The sequence below is a fragment of the Neolamprologus multifasciatus genome, chromosome 6 (genome assembly GCF_963576455.1).
Source record: "Neolamprologus multifasciatus chromosome 6, fNeoMul1.2, whole genome shotgun sequence".
NCBI classification, from domain to species: domain Eukaryota; kingdom Metazoa; phylum Chordata; class Actinopteri; order Cichliformes; family Cichlidae; genus Neolamprologus; species Neolamprologus multifasciatus.
The window spans coordinates 28,205,318-28,223,587 of record NC_140444.1 but is presented as its reverse complement, the minus strand read 5'-3'; the positions used below and the strand labels follow the sequence as shown (position 1 = coordinate 28,223,587).

At 40.4% G+C, this 18,270-nt stretch overlaps 1 protein-coding gene and 1 long non-coding RNA gene across 2 annotated transcripts; one reads left to right on the top strand and one right to left on the bottom strand.

The window, feature by feature from the left end:
- Positions 1 to 549: 549 nt before the first annotated feature.
- Positions 550 to 3,286, bottom strand: LOC146517194 (uncharacterized). Its single transcript, XR_014874758.1, has 3 exons — positions 1,660 to 3,286; positions 1,326 to 1,513; positions 550 to 1,194 (listed from the first exon to the last, which is right to left on the bottom strand). It is a non-coding gene; the product is annotated as an uncharacterized LOC146517194 (long non-coding RNA).
- Positions 3,287 to 8,421: 5,135 nt separating this feature from the next.
- LOC146517193 (uncharacterized) lies at positions 8,422 to 12,216 on the top strand. Its single transcript, XM_085161690.1, has 3 exons — positions 8,422 to 8,792; positions 10,191 to 11,642; positions 11,867 to 12,216. Exons 1-2 carry the CDS (start codon positions 8,741 to 8,743, stop codon positions 10,997 to 10,999), a joined length of 861 nt encoding a protein of 286 aa, XP_085017816.1. The 5' UTR covers positions 8,422 to 8,740; the 3' UTR covers positions 11,000 to 11,642; positions 11,867 to 12,216.
- The last annotated feature ends 6,054 nt before the right edge of the window (positions 12,217 to 18,270 follow it).

Genomic DNA, 18,270 nt, shown 5'->3' with positions numbered 1-18,270 from the left:
CACTTTTGACTAGATGTATATAAAAAAACCATCCCCTCTTTGTTAAGGAACACTGCGAACCAAAACAGCTTCCACTCCACTCAGCTTCAAAACAAAGAATTGCTTTTAAGAACACATATGTCTGCATAACTGAATGTCGAGATACACCTAAGTGATAAAAATAGTTTAATTAAAAAACCCTATGGTTTGATTAAATTAAAACCCTGTTAAAAACACAAACTCATATAACCACCCCCCTCTGACGCCCTGTGTGTTCCCATACATGAAGTAGCCTCAGTACACACCTGTTTCACACCTTAAGGTTAACACTCCCTTGCTACTACTCAGAGTTCTCGAAGAGACAAAAGACACCTGCTCTGGAGTTCCTGTTTCCCGCCAACACCCTTACTACACCCCCCTACCATTTGTCTAGGTGGGAAGGGGTGGGTGGGGTGGGGTGGGGTGGGGGGTGGGGGGGCAAAAAAAGTGCAAGTGTATTACTACTTACATGTCTTACAATTTTTTTATTTTTTTTTTTAATTTTTAAATTTTAAATTTTAAATTTTTTAATTCTTTTATTATATTATTCCTCTGTTCAGCACTTTGGCCGACACTTGATGTCTTTTAAATGTGCTATATAAATAAAGTTGACTTGACTTGACTTGACTTGACTTATTTTGAAGGTCCATGTCTGATGTTAATGTTTCTGGTTTTGCTTCCCCTGTCTCATTAGGCCTGATTTGCCCCAGCTGTTTTTCCCTGCTGTTGCCCATTCCCTGATTGCTCCTCTATGTATTTAAGCCCTGTGTTCCAGTTTGTCAGTGTTGTGATCTACCCTTATCTAGCTGTGTGTTCTGTCTGTGTAAGTGTATTTTGTATTCCTAGTTTTGTTGCCCTTTTGAGTTCATGTCTGTCTCCAGAGTCTGCACTTCGGGTCCTTTTCCTTCCTGCACACAGCTGTCACATAACACAACAAATATACAAAAAAAAGAAGAAGAGGAAAATACACAACAATAACATTTTTCTGCTGAACACAACAATATAACACATTTTCACAACTATTTTATGAACCAGTTAGCTACAATTGAGCTTAATCTTTTTTTAAGTCTACATAAATATCACATCATCATCATCATCAACCCGTCCCTTCATCTGGTTTTGTTGACTGTGGAGAAGAGTGCACATGAAGACTCTCCTGTTTCCTGACTTCTGTCTCTGAAAACAGAGAAGAACATTTCATGATTTGGAGGATGTAGCATAAACTGAAATTATTTCCATTAATGGTGAAAAAGAACAGTAAAGGCAGTGAGTTTGTTTCTTAGACATGAGAGGACAGTCTCTCTCACCTCTTGGCTGCACTGCCTCTGTTAAATCTAACAGCAGTGTACTCAGTAACTTCCTGTTCCTGCATGTGTCTGTGAGGCTGAGCTGCTCTGATGTTGGAGTAGAGAGGATCTGCCTGGTTATTGGAGAAGTGGATGCTGGTATACTGAAGATCATCCTGCTCCTCTGGCTGTCTCTGATCAGGTAAACACTGTATAAGAAAAAAGATCTCAGCTACAAATGTGATCAAATGTATTTGAGTTAAAGAACAACAGCAAAGAAGGATTTGTGAGTCCAACAGGAAGTTTAAAACCACAATGTTGGTTATTTGTACAACACTGATGTGACTGTTTTCACCTGTTCTCTGTTGTTTGCTCTGTCTTCAGACTTAACAGGTTCCTTGGACATCCTCTTTTTTTCTGGTTGGGACAATTAATGTTGAACAAAATAATGACATTCATAAACTGTTAAAATTAAACTGTATCTCACAAACAACAATGTAACACAGAACACCAGCCGTTACTCCAGCAGCTTCTAATGTTCCCGCTCCTGTGGAAACAAAGATCAAAATAAAACACTGACAGTTAAGTTAGCATTACAACAACTGAGCACAGAGTTGATTCAGGCATGAGATCAAGTCAAACTAAGCCACGACATTGTAGAATAAATGTTACTGTGCCTGGAATTTTAGATAATTGTACTCTTTGTAAAACTGCACAGGAACTTGTTCATGCATGAATAGCCAGTAAAATAAGCTACTGTAAGACTTGAGTTCACTGAAACTCATGTAACACTTTCCTTATTTTATGGCCTCAATTATCTGATTGTAACATAAAGTAGAGCCACTGCAGGTTAGAACAGTTAAAGCGGTGCTCTGATCACTGATGTACTGGCATATAGTTAGAGTTAGACAACTTAGATTAGTCCTTCAGCACAATGAGTTAACTGGTGCCATCCCAGCATTGAAAATTTGAGCACTTAATGAACAAAGTTTTAGGAAGACATATCCTCCTCCAGACTCCTGCTACACCACTGCTGATGTCAGAAGTTCATGTGAGAAAAACAGAAACATTACAATTAAATTTGAAGTTAAACCAGCATCACTTCCTGAGTACAGAAAGTAACACTAAGAATGTAGAGTCATATATCATACGTCAACAACTGCTACGAAACTCATTCCCAGTACAGAACAGTGCTGCTGCTTAACTATTAACTATTAACTTCTGAGCTCATGCAGTGAGGAGGATACTTTGTGAAGAAAGGCCATCAGTCAAGTGGAAGTTAAAGTCAAACACTGACAGAAGAACCCAACAATGCAGCCAAAACTCTTCCTCAGAGCAACAGATGTTTTATATACAGAAAAGCAACAGAGCAGGTTAACATATCACCAACAACAACAAGGACAAAAATATTTTACAATAAGATGTAAAATGTGGAGAGTGTGATCTTTGAGGTAACCAAGTAGCTTCCAACTGTTGGATAAAATATCCTCCTCACTGCCATCATCATTAAATCCACATGAGCTGAATGTCATTGATTACCTGCTACAACAGTCAGCTGTAAGGTGGAGTTATGAGTATATATGTACATCTGCATAATGACTGAAACTAGCACCACTGAATGAACAATGGACTGGGAGGTCAGTTCCTAGATCATTAAAATGTAAAGTCACATGACCACTGATCAACGGCTATGAGTACTATTGAAAGAGAGTTGGGGAATGGCAAGCTACATCGTAGCCACAGCTGCCCTGGGGCGTACTGACAGAGGCGAGGCTGCCAGACACCGGTGCCACCGGGCCCTCTGACCACCACCAGTAGGCAACGGGTGAAGTCTCTTGCCCAAGGACACAACGACTGAGACTGTCAGAGCTGGGGCTCGAACTGGGAACCTTCCGATTAGAAGACAAACTGCCACGATCAAAGCTAAAGCTTGGCTGGCCAGTGAAGTGGGAGCCAAAGCACACTTGGGAATGTTCACGTGTTGACAATATGTGATTAGAAAATGAATTAAGAAAAATAGTGTTGCCATGCCGGGGATTCGGTGCCGGCCCTCCAGCTCCCGCACAGGAAACACTAGCCGGAAGGCTAGGCTAAAGCTAGCTTAATTCACTGCTTAATTCCTCATTCTTTAAGCATTATTCATCCTTAGTATGTCATTTATAAATACAGATATACATTCTTAGAAAGAATCAATTCTGAGTCTGATCTCCTTACTCCAAGGACCTTTTCTGAGTTATCATTGTACCAGAGGAGGAGGGCATCTACTACTTATTTCATTTCACCTGAGTTCACCTGTGGGAAAGCACAGCCCCTTGTTACGTCCCTCTGCAGCCTCTAATCTGCTCAGTGTGTTCAGCTGGTGCTAATTGGCCACACCTAGTCAGGTGTGGGTAAAAGCATACCTGAGGCAAGCTTCTCAGGAGCTCACTTGTCTTTGCCTTGGTGGCACCAGCCATTTTAGCCGACCTGATATTCCAGTTTAAGACAAAACCTCTGTTCACCTACACTCTGGTATTCGTCTCCTTTTTTATGTTGCGGCTATAGGTGGCGGCTCGTCCGGGATCTTTGGACATTTTAGCGGAGTTCGAATACCAGTTTTTTGTATTGCTTTGGGTGGGTGAGTGATGGTGTTCACTGTAATTGAGCAAACTCCCTTTAGTCAGTGTGTTTCAGCTGGGTAGCTGTGCTGCCCTTCCAGCGAAGCACTTGTTTGTTGTTTTGCTTTATTGTTTTAGTTTGTTGTGTTTGGTGGCTATCCTGGGTGGGGGTACGCTTCGGAGTTTGGTAGGAGACTATATCTCTGGTCTGCTGCCTGCTCTCGAGTTCGCGTTTAAAGTTGCCTCGAGCCTGGTACGCCACTGAAGACTAGGATAGGTAAAGTTAGGGTTTTGTTGTTTTTAGTGTTTTAGGCTGGGAGTTGCACATAGTAAATCAGTGGCACCAAACTTGGTAGGAGGTTTGAGACCATTCATGATTATGGTCTGTAGCTGAGGCAGGTAGGCTGTTTTTAAGTTGGCATTGTGTGTACACCATGTGTGTGTGCATATGTCAGTGTTGATGGATGCAAATGAGATCCTTGTGAGGGGAGTGTTTTGTGCTGTGACCTTTAGTGTTGTGGGGAATATGGTATTTTGTTGGATCACTTGTGAGTGTTGTTGGCCAGGTGATGGCAATAACACTGTGGGGTGCTGAACCACCCTTGATGTGATCATTGTGTGGCCATAACTCTCCATTTTGTGGTTGGTCACTAGCATGCTTGCTTTACTGAACTTTGTGGATTAAGTAACTTGTTGTGGTATAGGGCCACTCGTATGTGACCGTTTGTGTGGTGGAGACCACAGATCACTTGTGTGTGACTATTCATGGCTGCTTTCATTTTGTGTTGTAACAGGCTGAATAATCATTTTGGGTTTGTGACTGTTGTACTTCTTTGTGTTGGTCACATGTTACTTTTGTGTGTGTTCAGTGTGGCAACTTCAGATCCTCATGTAGGGGCATCCATGCTTAAAGATGCCAACTTATTTTTGATGGATCAAGGCTTCAGAGGGACTTTTAATTTGTTTAGGGGTCCTAGAGGAACCCTTTTAAGGGAGGAGGTGTTACGTCCCTCTGCAGCCTCTAATCTGCTCAGTGTGTTCAGCTGGTGCTAATTGACCACACCTAGTCAGGTGTGGATAAAAGCATACCTGAGGCAAGCGTCCCGGGGAGCTCACTTGTCTTGGCCTTGGTGGCACCAGCCATTTTAGCCGACTTGATAGTCCATTTTAAGACAAAACCTCTGTTCACCTACACTCTGGTATTCGTCTCCTTTTTTATGTTGCGGCTTTGAGCTGGGTCGTAACACCCTGAATATTTCTTTGAATTCAGGAGGACTTTGGAACTAATCTTGAGTGATTACTGACTTATCTGACTAAAGCTAACGAACCAGAGAAATTCTAAATTCTATTCTAAAACATCCCAGGTCTGAATTTGTGTCTGCACCTTCACACTCCAGATATGAAGGATCATACCTGTTTTACCTCCAGTGTTGTGCCAAAAAGTCATTGTTTACCAAAAACTGATTTCCAGTGTTTCCGTGTGTTTTTTATGTGTAATGTTTTTATTTATATTGATAAATAGTCTTTAGTGAACATGATTTACAAAAGGGTTATATGTCAAATTTAATAATGACCCGTTTTTTCAAGTATCTTTATAACTGTGTTATTTTAACTACATTAAAACCAATCCAGTCCTTTTGGGCCACTTCGAAGCTCTCAAACCAGAAACACTAGCCGCTAGGCAAGGCTAAAGCTGCGACCTGGCACGTTTAAAAGCACACAGCTGAGACACCAAAAGACACTTGGGAATGTTCACGTGTTGATAATATGTGATCAGAAAATAAATTAAGAAAGACTGAAGGTGCTGCTACGCTGGGGAATCGATCCCAGCCCTACAGGTCCCAGAAACACTAGCCGATAGGCTAGGCCAGGGGTCGGCAACCTGCGGTTTTGGAGCCGCATCCGGCTCTTTTGTCCTTATACTGCGGCTCCAGATGGTTTGGGAAAATAAATTATAAGTATTTAGCTGAAGTGTATTTTATTTGTATTTAGTTCTTTTTTTAACTTGTAGTTCTAAATTGGAAGATTTTGATATTAAATATAAAAAATAAAATTATATTTTATTATTTTTCATCGCTCAAAATAAGCGTCACACTCGCGGAAGTCGGTATACCTGCCGAAACGCCGTGTATTTATCGAGACTTCCAACCCCAGATAGGCCAATATGTTAAAAACAAGCACTGCTCACGCCTCACAGATAACAGCTTACAGTGCTGCGTAAAGATGAAAGCAACTTCGTAGAGGCCTGATTTGCAGACGCTGTGCTCAGAGGTTGAGGAGCAAAAGTTCCATTGTAAACATACCACGGCAGACCCGCTGCTTTTCAGCATGTCTTTATTGACCACTTTCTTTTGAGGGACAGTGTGTTAGGATCGGAAGCTAATAAAAGCATTTTGTAATAAGCTGATGCCGCTTGTCCACGGCCAAAGATTTTTTTGATTTCCTCCAGAATATCGCAGCTTAAAGGGAACTTTGCGCATGAGCCAAATGTATTAACGATCAAAAATCTTAGTTGCAGGTATTTCCAAAATTCCTGCCAAGGTAAATCAAATTCTTCTGCAAGTTTTTCAAATGATTAAATGTACTGTTTTCGTAAAGATCCCCCAACACTGTTATACCTCTCTGAAACCAGAGCTTCCAAAAGAAGGGTAACTTGGCGATAGAAAGTTTGGGATTATACCAAATACCAGCAGATTGGTTGAGATGTGGGTCAAATTGGAATAATTTGGACATTCTTTTCCATACTTCTTTTAAATGAGAAAATACCAGATGTGATTGGATGTGGGGGGACAGATTAGTTGATAAGCTATATAATGGTGTAAATGGCGAGCATGCAGTACTTTCAATGGAGAACCAAGTAGGCGTTTTCTCAGGGGGTAAAAACCAATGTACCAAATGCCTAAGAGAAAAAGCATAATGATATAAAAGTAGATTGGGCATCCCTAACCCACCTCTGTCTACTGCAGGGGTCGGCAACCTGCGGTTTCGGAGCCGCATGTGGCTCTTTTGTCCTTATACTGCGGCTCCAGGTGGTTTGGGAAAATAAATTATAAGTATTTAGCTGAAGTGTATTTTATTTGTATTTAGTTCTTTTTTTAACTTGTAGTTCTAAATTGGAAGATTTTGATATTAAATATAAAAAATAAAATTATATTTTATTATTTTTCAGTCACACTCGCGGAAGTCCATATACCTGCCGAAACGCCGTGTATTTATCGAGACTTCCAACCCCAGATAGGCCAATATGTTAAAAACAAGCACTGCTCACGCCTCACAGATAACAGCTTACAGTGCTGCGTAAAGATGTAAGCGACTTCGTAGAGGCCTGATTTGCAGACGCTGTGCTCAGAGGTTGAGGAGCAGAAGTTCCATTGTAAACATACCACGGCAGACCCGCTGCTTTTCAGCATGTCTTTATTGACCACTTTTCACACACGGTTGCTGTACGCATACAGCCGGATGTAGCTTTTCAGCTCACAGCCCGACACACACCAACACAACAGCAGAGAGAGTACAGACTTTAAGGCGGCGAGGCATGATTGTGGGTGCCGCTCAAGTGCGTCTGACTCCCCTGCAGCGGCACTGCAGACCACGCCCCGCCACACACATTAACCAGGTAAAATACATATTTAGGCAGAATTTTGCAAATATCTATTTTTCATTTTTTAGCAGCATTGTGCTTTTTTTCAAATTACTTTTTAAAAGTCAGGTCAAGGCTCCAAAAGCCCAAAGGCGGTATAAGGGTGCCGGCTCACAACAGTTTTTGTTTGCTACATGGATCATTATGATTTAGCTGGGTGTCTTTCCTTTTGTTATATTTCTTTAAGAGTTCAAAATGTGTTAATTACATAAAAAAAAAAAAAAAAGTAATTTTCTCTGTAGCACTTCATGGATTTCATAAGCAACACACTTTAGTTGCTCTGTGGATTCTTTTAAAAACCAGTTAAAAACTTTTCTGTTCAAACAAGCCTTTTGTTGATCTACGTATTTTATATTCTTTACATTATTTACATTTGATCTTTTACATTGTGTATAATGTCTATTGATTGTATTGTTTATTTTAATATTTGTGTACAGCGCTTTGTGACTGCCTGTCTGTGAAAAGCGCTTAATAGATAAACTTTACTTACTTACTTACTTTAGTTGTTCACACAAAGCATGAAGGTAAAAAAACAAACAAAAAAACAATCTATACAGTGTCATCTTCAATTTAAATGTCAAAAAAATATTTGTGGCTCCAAGTGCTTTCTTTTGGGCGGAAACCAGGTGGCTCTTTGGGTGTTAAAGGTTGCTGACCCCTGAGCTAGGCTAAAGCTTAACCTGCAGCCTGGCCCGCCTGCAAAGTGGGAGTTTTAAAACACGTGGCTGAGACGCCAAAACACACTTGGGAATGTTCACATGTGTACAATATGTGATTAGAAAATCAATTAAAGAAAAATTTAAAAGTGCTGCCACACCAGGGGAATCGATTCCGGCCCTCTAGACACTAGCCGGCAGGCTAGGCTAAAGCTAAAGCTGCGATTTGGCACGCTGGCCAAGTCCAAGTGAATTAACTGTTAATTACCTTGCAGTGAGCTCCGTTCATATAGTTCTATCACATGCACGTGCACATGCATGTTGGCAACCGTAACCATGGCCTGCCGAGGGTATATAAATGCTGCACAAGGTTCCGTTCGTCCCTTTACACTTGCTATTGGACTTGTTTTGACCTGCTCCAACCTCAGCCTGTGGAAAGTTACGTTTTGGAAAATATTTTTCTGAAAGCGATTTTACTTGCAAGAAACAACAAGTACTTCATCTTTGGATTGTTTGTGCTTGTTTTTCATCTTAACAGCAAAGATGGCTCGTCGTGGACCCCGACTCCTCGACAGTCCCCTGGACTTCGCTGCAGGTACTTTTAACATTTCTTCAGTTATTTTAAGAGTCACTAAATTATTGTTCCAGTGTGAATATCAAGTTTTAATGTTATCAAAATATGTGTATTCCAAGATTTTTCCCCGTAAATTGTTTGTATGCTTTAAATTTTACGGGAGAGGTGTAGAAATTATTAACGACTGGTGTATGAATTTGAATAAAAAGAAGAGGTGTTACTTTGATTTGAAGACTTTGACCCTTTTTTAATGAAATGGTTAAAAATAGCTTAATGGACTAAAATTTGTAAAATGCCCCAAAATCTGTCTCTGTGGTAACAGCATCTTCAGCGTGTCATGACATCAGAACACAGGTGTAAACACACCAGATCCCGGTCCCCTCCTAACATCCTGTTCTTCTCCGGATCAAATGCTTTATTGAAATTAACTATAACTTTTTCCCAGCTACAAAACGTGATGATAAAAAATAAAAATAAAATAATATAAAAAAAATCTGAAAACAGTAATCATAGTTCAGTAGTAATAATGGTATTAAGACCTATCTTATGTTATTCTAATATTTTTAATAACATATCTTATTATATAGCAAACAGATACACAGGGATAGCATAGTTTGTTTTTTATTTGACCATGGTTTTCAGACATACCTGCAGAGCTTTGTGTGTTTGCAATTTTAACATCTGCCAAGGAGGTTATGTTTTTGGTAACTTTTGCTTGCCTTTTTGTGATTGGTCAAAAATGAACAAAAATCTGTGTGGAGTCTGTGGTCAATATATTATAGTACTGTGTAAAGATTTAAAATATCGTGTTACATCTGACCTCAGTACAACTGCTTTTGTACAAACAAAAGCAGTTGTACTGCCTTTGTTTGTACTGGCAACATTTAGGGGGAGATGGGGAGTCTCAATGTTACATTATAGTTTGCATCCACATATTGAACCTCTGATGAGGTTTCAAAACGTGTTACATCGTTAATGAAAGAATTAGTTAGTTATAAATTTACTGTACTATATTTATACAATAAGCTATTCATGTCCAGTTATTTACAAATCAATACATATTATCCAGTACTTACTCCAACCTAGTGTTTACATAAAGGCTTACAAAGAACAAATAAAACAAAATGAATGTATACTAAATACAATAGTGTTACCTTAATAGTACACAGAGTGAGCTGCTTTGGTGGAGGTTTAGAGCTCTTCTATTAAAAATGGATGCTTCACTTAATGATGTGAACTTGGTTGACTTAGTTGTTTTTTTCTTGCATGAACAGGTAGAAGTGTCATTCAGTCTGACATAAATGTAGCCTACAATGCTTTTCTCTCATCATCTGCTCAAACTAACAGATGTAGGTCTGTTGCTTTAGCATTTGGTGTTTATTACATTCCTAATGTTATTTTAAACTTGTTTCCTCACAGGTCGTCTTGACTACGTGGTTGAGCGTCCTGCAGAAGAAGGCCTTCCAGAAGTCATCAGGATCCTGGATGACACTGACAGTGAAGGTGAGTATGGTGAGTATCTCCCTGTCTCACCCTCCCCCTCTTCTCATGAAGCACAACATCCTGATGACAGTGAAGAGGAAGGTGAGTACCCTCCCTACCCACCTGAGGACGTTGAAGAGGTGAGTGAACAGACTGACAATTCATCTGACTGGAACGACTCACAAGAGTGGGGCGATTGGCCTAGCGATGACTCGGGGTATGACACCATGGATGAGAGAGATGATTCTCCTCTCATCCGGGAGCTTTCTCCAGAGCCGTTTTGGCACGATTGGCAACGTCCTATTTCTCCAGGTGATGCCCCATTCGCCATGCCGCCTTTCGGCCACGCCAACGACCCACTCTTCCCTCTAGTCGTTGCCCCAGTCTGTGATCCGTCAGCTGCTCCTCCTTCAGCTGCTCCTTCTTCACCTGCTCTCTTATCTACTCCCTCAGCTGCTTCCTCTCCTGCTCCGTCACCTCCGCCCTCAGCTGCTCTTTCTTCTTCATCTGCTCTCTTATTTTTTCCCTCAGCTGCTTCCTCTGCTGATCCTACAGCTTCTCCTTCTCCTTCAACCTCAGCAAAGAGAAAGAGAGAAGACGTCTGCAGTGAAGAGGTAAGTGCAAAGGTAAGCAAGGTAAGTGATGACACGTTCTATGGCCCTTCAACATCATCGGGTTCTTTTGGTGTCAGACGCTTCTGGGAAAGGCCTTTTAACCTTTCACATGATGACAGCGACTCTGACTAGATTATGTTAGAACTTGTTTTTAAACTTGTAAATATCTTTTAATTTTTAATTAACTTTGTAATATTTAAGTTAAGCCTTTGTGTCTTGTGATGTTTGTAAGACAGCTAACTAAGAATATCTGACTTTTAAAAAATATTAACTAACACATGTGAAATGTATTGTTTTTTTCTTAATATGTGACATTGCCTGTGTGACTGTAAGGTAGTGTTTTAGGTATTGTTACTTCTATTTCTGTTGATATCACAGGTAACTATTTAAATGACTTACATATTTTTTCTCAAGCTCTAGCTCAGCATGCAGGACAAAGGTAAGTCCGTACTTAATGTCAACACAAATAATTAGATTGTGTTTACATAAGGTATAGCCTGTGGCTAAGGGATCAGAGGTAAGGTAAAAACACATAACAGAAGAAAAGTAAATTGAACAACTCAGTGATCTGTGAATTCATGCTTTTCTCTTTGTCTTTTTGTCTCCGGGTGCTTTACACTCGTCCTCTCCCAGCATTCAGCACTTCAGACACTCAACGTCCAAGACGGAGCTAACACAGAGAGATACTCCACCCAGAAGACAGCCTTACCCCAACCTGATGAGAAGGATGGATGACCAAATGACAAACTGGAGAGTGGTGCTGTGTTCCAGCTATGTAAGTTATCACCTCACATTGGCTACAAACTGTCTTGAAGACTAAATCCTTCCAATAGCTGGTATAAATCATCGTCCTACAGTACTGTAGGTCTAAGTTTATTTATAGTTTTTGTGTGTATATGTTGAGTTTAAAATTGCATTTTAACAACATGCTGCAGCTGCCTACTATGGAAATGCTGTTTCGTGTTAAAATGATGTCTTTCTTGTGTTATTACTTTGCAGGGCAGCTGAGAGTGGACAGAGCTGCACAGAGGACCAAAGATCCACTCTCAGCACTTCATACCTGACTGGCCACAGCACCACCCCTCTTCACCCAGGGTGAGGAGGGTCCTGACCCCGCCTGCACAGAGGGAGTTGTGAACATGCACTTCTGTGTCGGTGGGTTTAGGAGCCTCCTCACACACACACGGATGAAGACTGTCACTGGAAGATGTCTCCATTGCATCAGCAGGACAGGACATAAGCATTTGTAAAATATTACAGTTTGTGATGTTTTATACATGTTTTTATTGCTTCATTTCAAACTAGGAGATATAAAATAAACCAGTTTTCAGAATATTTTCTGTGTATTTAGTTGTTTTCTTAATAAGTTATTTGGAACATCATTGCAACCTGTCAGCTTTTTATTGAGGATTTAGAAAGTTGCTGGTGGCCCGAGGCTGTACAGTGGGGTGTTGTTTTTGTCACATGATGAAAGTGACCTCATGGGGAGCAAAAAGAACAACTGAACTATTTGGGGATTCACAGACTTTGGTAATCGTTAAAAAATGGAGAAAAACAGTTCTGTGTGAACAAGAAGCTCAAATATAAACCATCCTGACACACTGACACAAATGATCTGCTATCAGTGTTTTCATGAACCTGGGTGAAGGTAATCTGCATGAGTTTAACCTCCCTGTCAAAAACCTGCATGTTAAGTTTTCAAATCACATTTTATCCCGATGGTCCAAGGCTTACATCTTTAAGCTCACAAACGTACTTCTGTAATTAATCAGTAACCAATTTATTACTTTAAGTTACAGTGTGAGGGGCATTAATGAACATAAATTAGATTCAACTGGATTATGTGTTTAGGTCAAGAGACACATACCTTCATCTTTAAGAGGCTCTTCTTAAATGTCTGATCACTATGTTTGTATTTGTCTGCAGCATCACTGCAGCAGAGAGGGTATAACACAAGGCCACAGTCATGTGGTATCCTGTCCTGCTATTAAGTGAATAAAATACTGAAAAAAACATCTAGACACTAAATACAGTCACTGGCCACTTCATTAGTTACACCTTGCCAGTACTGTTTTGGGGCTTCTTTCACCTTCAGAACTGCCTTAATTCTTTGTGGCGCAGATTCAACAAAGACCTGGAAACATTCCTCGCAGATTTAGTTTCATATTGACATGATAGCATCACACAGTTGCTTCAGATTTGCCGGCTGTGCATCCATGTTGCAAATCTCCTGGTCCACCACATGCCAAAGATAATCTGCTGGATTGACATCTGTTATAAGATGAGTATACTGTGGTCATAAAACGATGGGCATGGTCAGCAGCACAACTCAGGGAGGTTGTACCTCTGAAGAGGCTTCTTCCCATTACACCTGAAGTTTTGACCAGTGAAAAGTTTCCTCACACAGTGTTTCCTAGTGTTTCATCAACAAAGGAGAATTTGTTCCTCAGACTGTGCAAAAATTGCTTTCATGGTTATCCTGCTGCGAGGGTGAGCTCTGAGATGGGCCCAAGCCATGCTTGCTCCTCAGCAGTCTTTATTTAACCTGAAATGTCAAACCCAATTATTGTGGAAGACTCCTCCGACTCTTGAGAAGGAGTTATGCTTTTTGTTTTGTTACTTGTAATAAATGTAGCCTTTTTGCAGCTCCGGAGGCCTGGATTGCTGAATTGGACACTCGCAATCCCACCCTTGAAAACCCCGTAGCTGGTCAGGCCCCTGTAGCCGGAGCAGTGGAAGGTGGCGTAGGCCCTGCTAACTGTCTCCCAGCAGGTTATCCTGAGCAGACGGGAAAACATGATGGCTGGGTGACGGAAACACAGCGCGGGACTCTTTACTGTAGGGCAGATCTTAAATACAAACACATACGATTACTTTAGGAAAATCTCTATGTTTGCACTTTTAATCACAACATAAATTTGAACTTTCCTTGTATCAAATGCCCTAAACAAGGGCATCATTTTTTTTAATCTGTCAAATTTCATCACATTGTTGGGGATGCATCTCTGCAGTCTGTCTATGGATCTTAAATAGAATTTGAGTGATGGTTTTAGCTGAACTACATAAAGGATTGGCACAGACTTGGTTGCTTGTGTTGGTTTGCTCATTTTCTGAAAGGTTAACTGATCATTGCATTGAAGGGGACTTCTTCAAGTGTTTGTATTGCCTGGCAGATCTGTTCAAACACTTTTTTGACTCATCATGTTAGAGAATCGTTTTCCTTATACTCTCAGGGCCCTTTAAATACACTCTGAACAACTCAAATCATGTGGGTTTTCAATCTAAAGGCTTGAAGGTGCTGTTTAGCTTATGGGATTCAGAGGGTGGTTGCCTATTTTAATCACAAATTAAAGCATGACATTCAAATGAACAGTGTTTACATACAAAACAGGACAAAAACAGTCTTGTCTGGGTTAAAGGCAACTTTCTCCAGATTCATCCCCACCAGCTCCTTCACTGGTTTTTGGTCCCATCCTTCAGGTATCGGCTCGCTCTGCATCTTAGGCTGTTAGAAATACACAAGTCCATTAAACACATAAAGACGAGCTGCCTCCCGGGTTCTGTCTCTGTGCCACTGTCAAGAGATTTATTCTAAAGACACTTCTTCAGCTAAGAATCTAAAGGTAGAAACACACAGACGCTGCAGTTTTTACTTGCAAGGGCATGATCACAGAACGCTCACACCAGAGTGGGGGCCCTGTGATGTGCGCTCTGTTCCTGCACTTGCCTTTATTTATATACAAAAGTAATACAACAGTGAATACGTCTATTCATTAACAGAGGAATGTTAGTATGTAGGGAGTGAAGATAAAAGTGGTTCAGGTGTGTGTGTGTGTGTGTGTGTGTGTGTGTGTGTGTGTGTGTGTGTGTGTGTGTGTGTGTGTGTTATTCTGAAGGACATGGCCCCTCTTCTTGAAGATAAGAGCATCCAGCTCCCCTCTTCCTGGCAGGAGTGAAATGATAACAGCTTGCTCAGCTATTATCACTGTGAGAAAGAATTTATAAAGCAAGTCTTGATTCCAACAACAGTCATAAAAAGGTCATCATGCAGTATTCTATAATATGCAAATTTATATCACTAAAAGATTATACTGACTACTAAGTACAATTTTCTATTGACATTCCCTCCTGTTGTTCACGTATAATTTTTGGTGAGATATCAGTATGTAACATCTTGTCGTACATTTTTTGTGACATCATCATTAATCACGCAAAATCTTCAAGTTCCAACAGATCAGGGTCATCATCATCATCATTTGTCACGGCTATGTATGCAGCAACAGTGGAAACAATTATGCGGTTAATCATGAGCTTTAAACATGGCAGTATACATGTTGCAAAAACACAAAGTAAAAGTAAGAATATCCCAACTCCGATGAGTAGTCTCTTTAGCACCTGTACCCAGGAGCCAGTGTAAAGCCAAGAAAACCAGTCACTTGTATCACTTACATAGTCCTGATTTTGGGCCTGCTGGATCTGTCTCAAAGCGTTTAGTGCGTCAGTCATGTTTGATGAGTGTACATTGTCTGGTATGTAAGTGCAGCAGGTGTTGTTGAAGAGGACACAAAGTCCCCCTTTCTCTGCTAGTATCATGTCCAAAGCTACTCGATGTTGCATCACTGCGATCCATAATGCATTGATTTCCTGATTCTGCTGTTCGTTGATCTTGCACGAAGCATTCAAGAAGAGTCCAAAGCGGTAGTCCAGAGTTTTGAACCTCAGCATGTTTTTTCCGGTTCCCACCCAGGGGAACAATGTGTGGAGTACTTTCCGTCCAGTAGTCCACAGTTTGAATTCCTTGGGTATGTCGCTTCCCCATATCGGGTCATGTGGTTGAAGTTTAGGGAACAGTGATCTTCTTTTCCAGCGTGCTGTAGAAGTGGTGTTTACTGCAGTCATCCTCTCCAGGTCACTAGTCGGAGCCCAAACGCCATGACACTTGAACCCAGTTGGTGTCATGGCAGTCATTGTGTCTGTTTCTGCTGCGAAGGATCCTCGTATATCTGTGACCTCGTCTGGTGTCTGTTCCTTCCTCTGTAAGAGACAGATAACCAAAACACCTCTCGTCCTAGCCCTAATAATCTAATATTGTTATTCATTGTTCCTTTAGTGATTCAAAATCGGTTTAGCACACTTGACCAGTAACTTATTCTAATCAGAATTTGTGTGTGTGTAAGCGTGTTTGCATTTAGCCCTCTGCACTCAAGGCATTTCCTACACTTTATCAGTCCGGAAGAACGAAGTCATATAACCCTTGTTTGATGTTAAAACTCAACTTCCCCCCCCTTTTTGACACATTCCCATGTGTCAGTTCAACGGAGCTAGAAAATTAAAAGAAAAGGTTAGTGACCTCATAGCTCAGAAAGTATCAGACTTTCTCCCATCCAGTGTCGTTGCTCCAGTCCTGTCATCCTATGCCAGGGAATAAAATCAATTTAATTGTCATGTTAGATCTGTTCAACTCCTGGCTCCGCCCAGAGCCTGCGTCCGCAGAATTGCCTAGAGACAAAACCTGTATTAGTATGAACTTCACACATAAAAACGCCTGTTTTAACTTTTATTTCCAATCTGTTAATTAGAGTGCTTAAACATCAAATAGACTGAGTCTATAACAAGTCAATACAGCTGTAAATGTGGCCAATTATCAATCTATTACCAATCCATAACAAAAGATAGCTTTTATTTTATGCTTGCTTTTAGTCTACCACTCACCCAGAGGATCTTCAATCCCAGAAAATTCCTTCTCCTTATTTAATGAGTCTGTCCTCCTTCCATGCCCTGGTAACTGGTCCATCCAGAGCCATATCATCTTAGAATATACATACAACAAGCCAAACCACACCTTGGTCACACCAACCCTTTTGGTGGCGAAAAACTGTTGGTGTGGTCAAGTGGGTGCTGTAAAACAAAAGCTCAGGACAGAACAGTTATCAGTCATGTACTTCATACAAAATTAGCATATATTGAATTTCATATTGATCCTCTGAGTGTAATGGTACATTTTAATTTGAATTTATCAAAGCTAAACACAATAATTTTTCTTTATTTTGCTCTTGTTCTTGTGCAGCACCACATCTCAGCACATACCCCTGTCGGTTCTATTCTACTTTTAAATTGCTGACTATTTCAAGAAAGAACCTAAATGACGGGGACCAGTGTTTATTGTTACATATCTGAATGTGACAAGTCTACCATTTCCCTGTTATTCATAGGTATTGTTAAAGTTTTGGCTTTTGCCTCTATAAAAGTTAATTGACTTTTTACAGTGGCCTGCTATGGTTAATAATAACATGTTCAATCATGAGTGAAATCAAAGCTTTTCTTCCCTTTAGCATTTAACATTCCCAACAATATAATGTGATACGTTAATCGAAACACAGCTAATAAAACACAGTTTTCTTAATGCAAACATCAGTAACTCAAAATTAGCAACCAAAGGGTTAAGTCTGCCGTTCACACTCTCATGTGAAGCTACATTCTCCCCCTCTGCTCTCTCTTATCCTCCTGCTCCTGCAAAAACAAAACAAAGCAAGACAAAACATCCACCCTTCTTTTACAGGCTGGGTGAATTGTTTGTGGACATTTACTAATCCTAAAGTCAGTACCATTCTTGTCTCAGTATCAAGTCAGTTAAAACTTTTAGTCGTCAGTCCATCACAGTCCAGTCACATGCATACATTCACACACATTCATACCAGATATTGCTGATAATGGAGTCTCACGCGGAACCTATTCGAGTATCCATCACCAGCAAGATGACATCATCATTTTAAAGGAAAACAGTTCCTTGTTTTTTTTGGACTGGATTGACTCGCTGCAATCCTTTTAGCCTCAGGACTTCTCATGTGATCAATGTCCCATATAAGTGAATTTCTCCAGAGCCCATTATAATCATGGAGAAAAATACTTTGCGACTGTTTTCAGTAAGAATATTTTATAGCGCTTTAAAGTTCAATCTCTCAGGCCTGGATTAAAGAGCTGATTTGTTAAATCAGGAACTCACAAAATACCAAAATATCACCACCGGTGGATCACTCCTCTCAGATGTTCTTATTTCAGTGCACTGTAACAAAAGCAAAAACAAACGTAACCAATAAAATACTAATAAAGTAACAAATACTGGGGCCCATTGCAAACATGTCCAAGCATAAAACCATCTTTCTCTCTCTTAGAGAAAGAAAACAATCCAAACCTCACTGATAAAATCAACCTAGTGTTAAGCAAAACCCAAAAATCAACCAAAACTTCACCAGAAAGTTTTTCTCCCTCCCGGGACAATATTGTGTAGGAATACAGGTACCGTAACTCCTTTTTGCATTTTTTTTTTATTTTTATTTTTCTCACACTGGAAACCAGAATACCTAGAGAGAAACCACTGCAAACTAGCCAGACTTTTTTTTTTT

Bases quoted from the DNA above. Each gene is read 5' to 3' on its own strand.
- LOC146517193 (XM_085161690.1), top strand. From the start codon at position 8,741: ATGGCTCGTCGTGGACCCCGACTCCTCGACAGTCCCCTGGACTTCGCT. The intron at 8,793-10,190 runs GTACTTTTAACA...GTTTCCTCACAG, and splicing joins TCCCCTGGACTTCGCTGCAG to GTCGTCTTGACTACGTGGTT.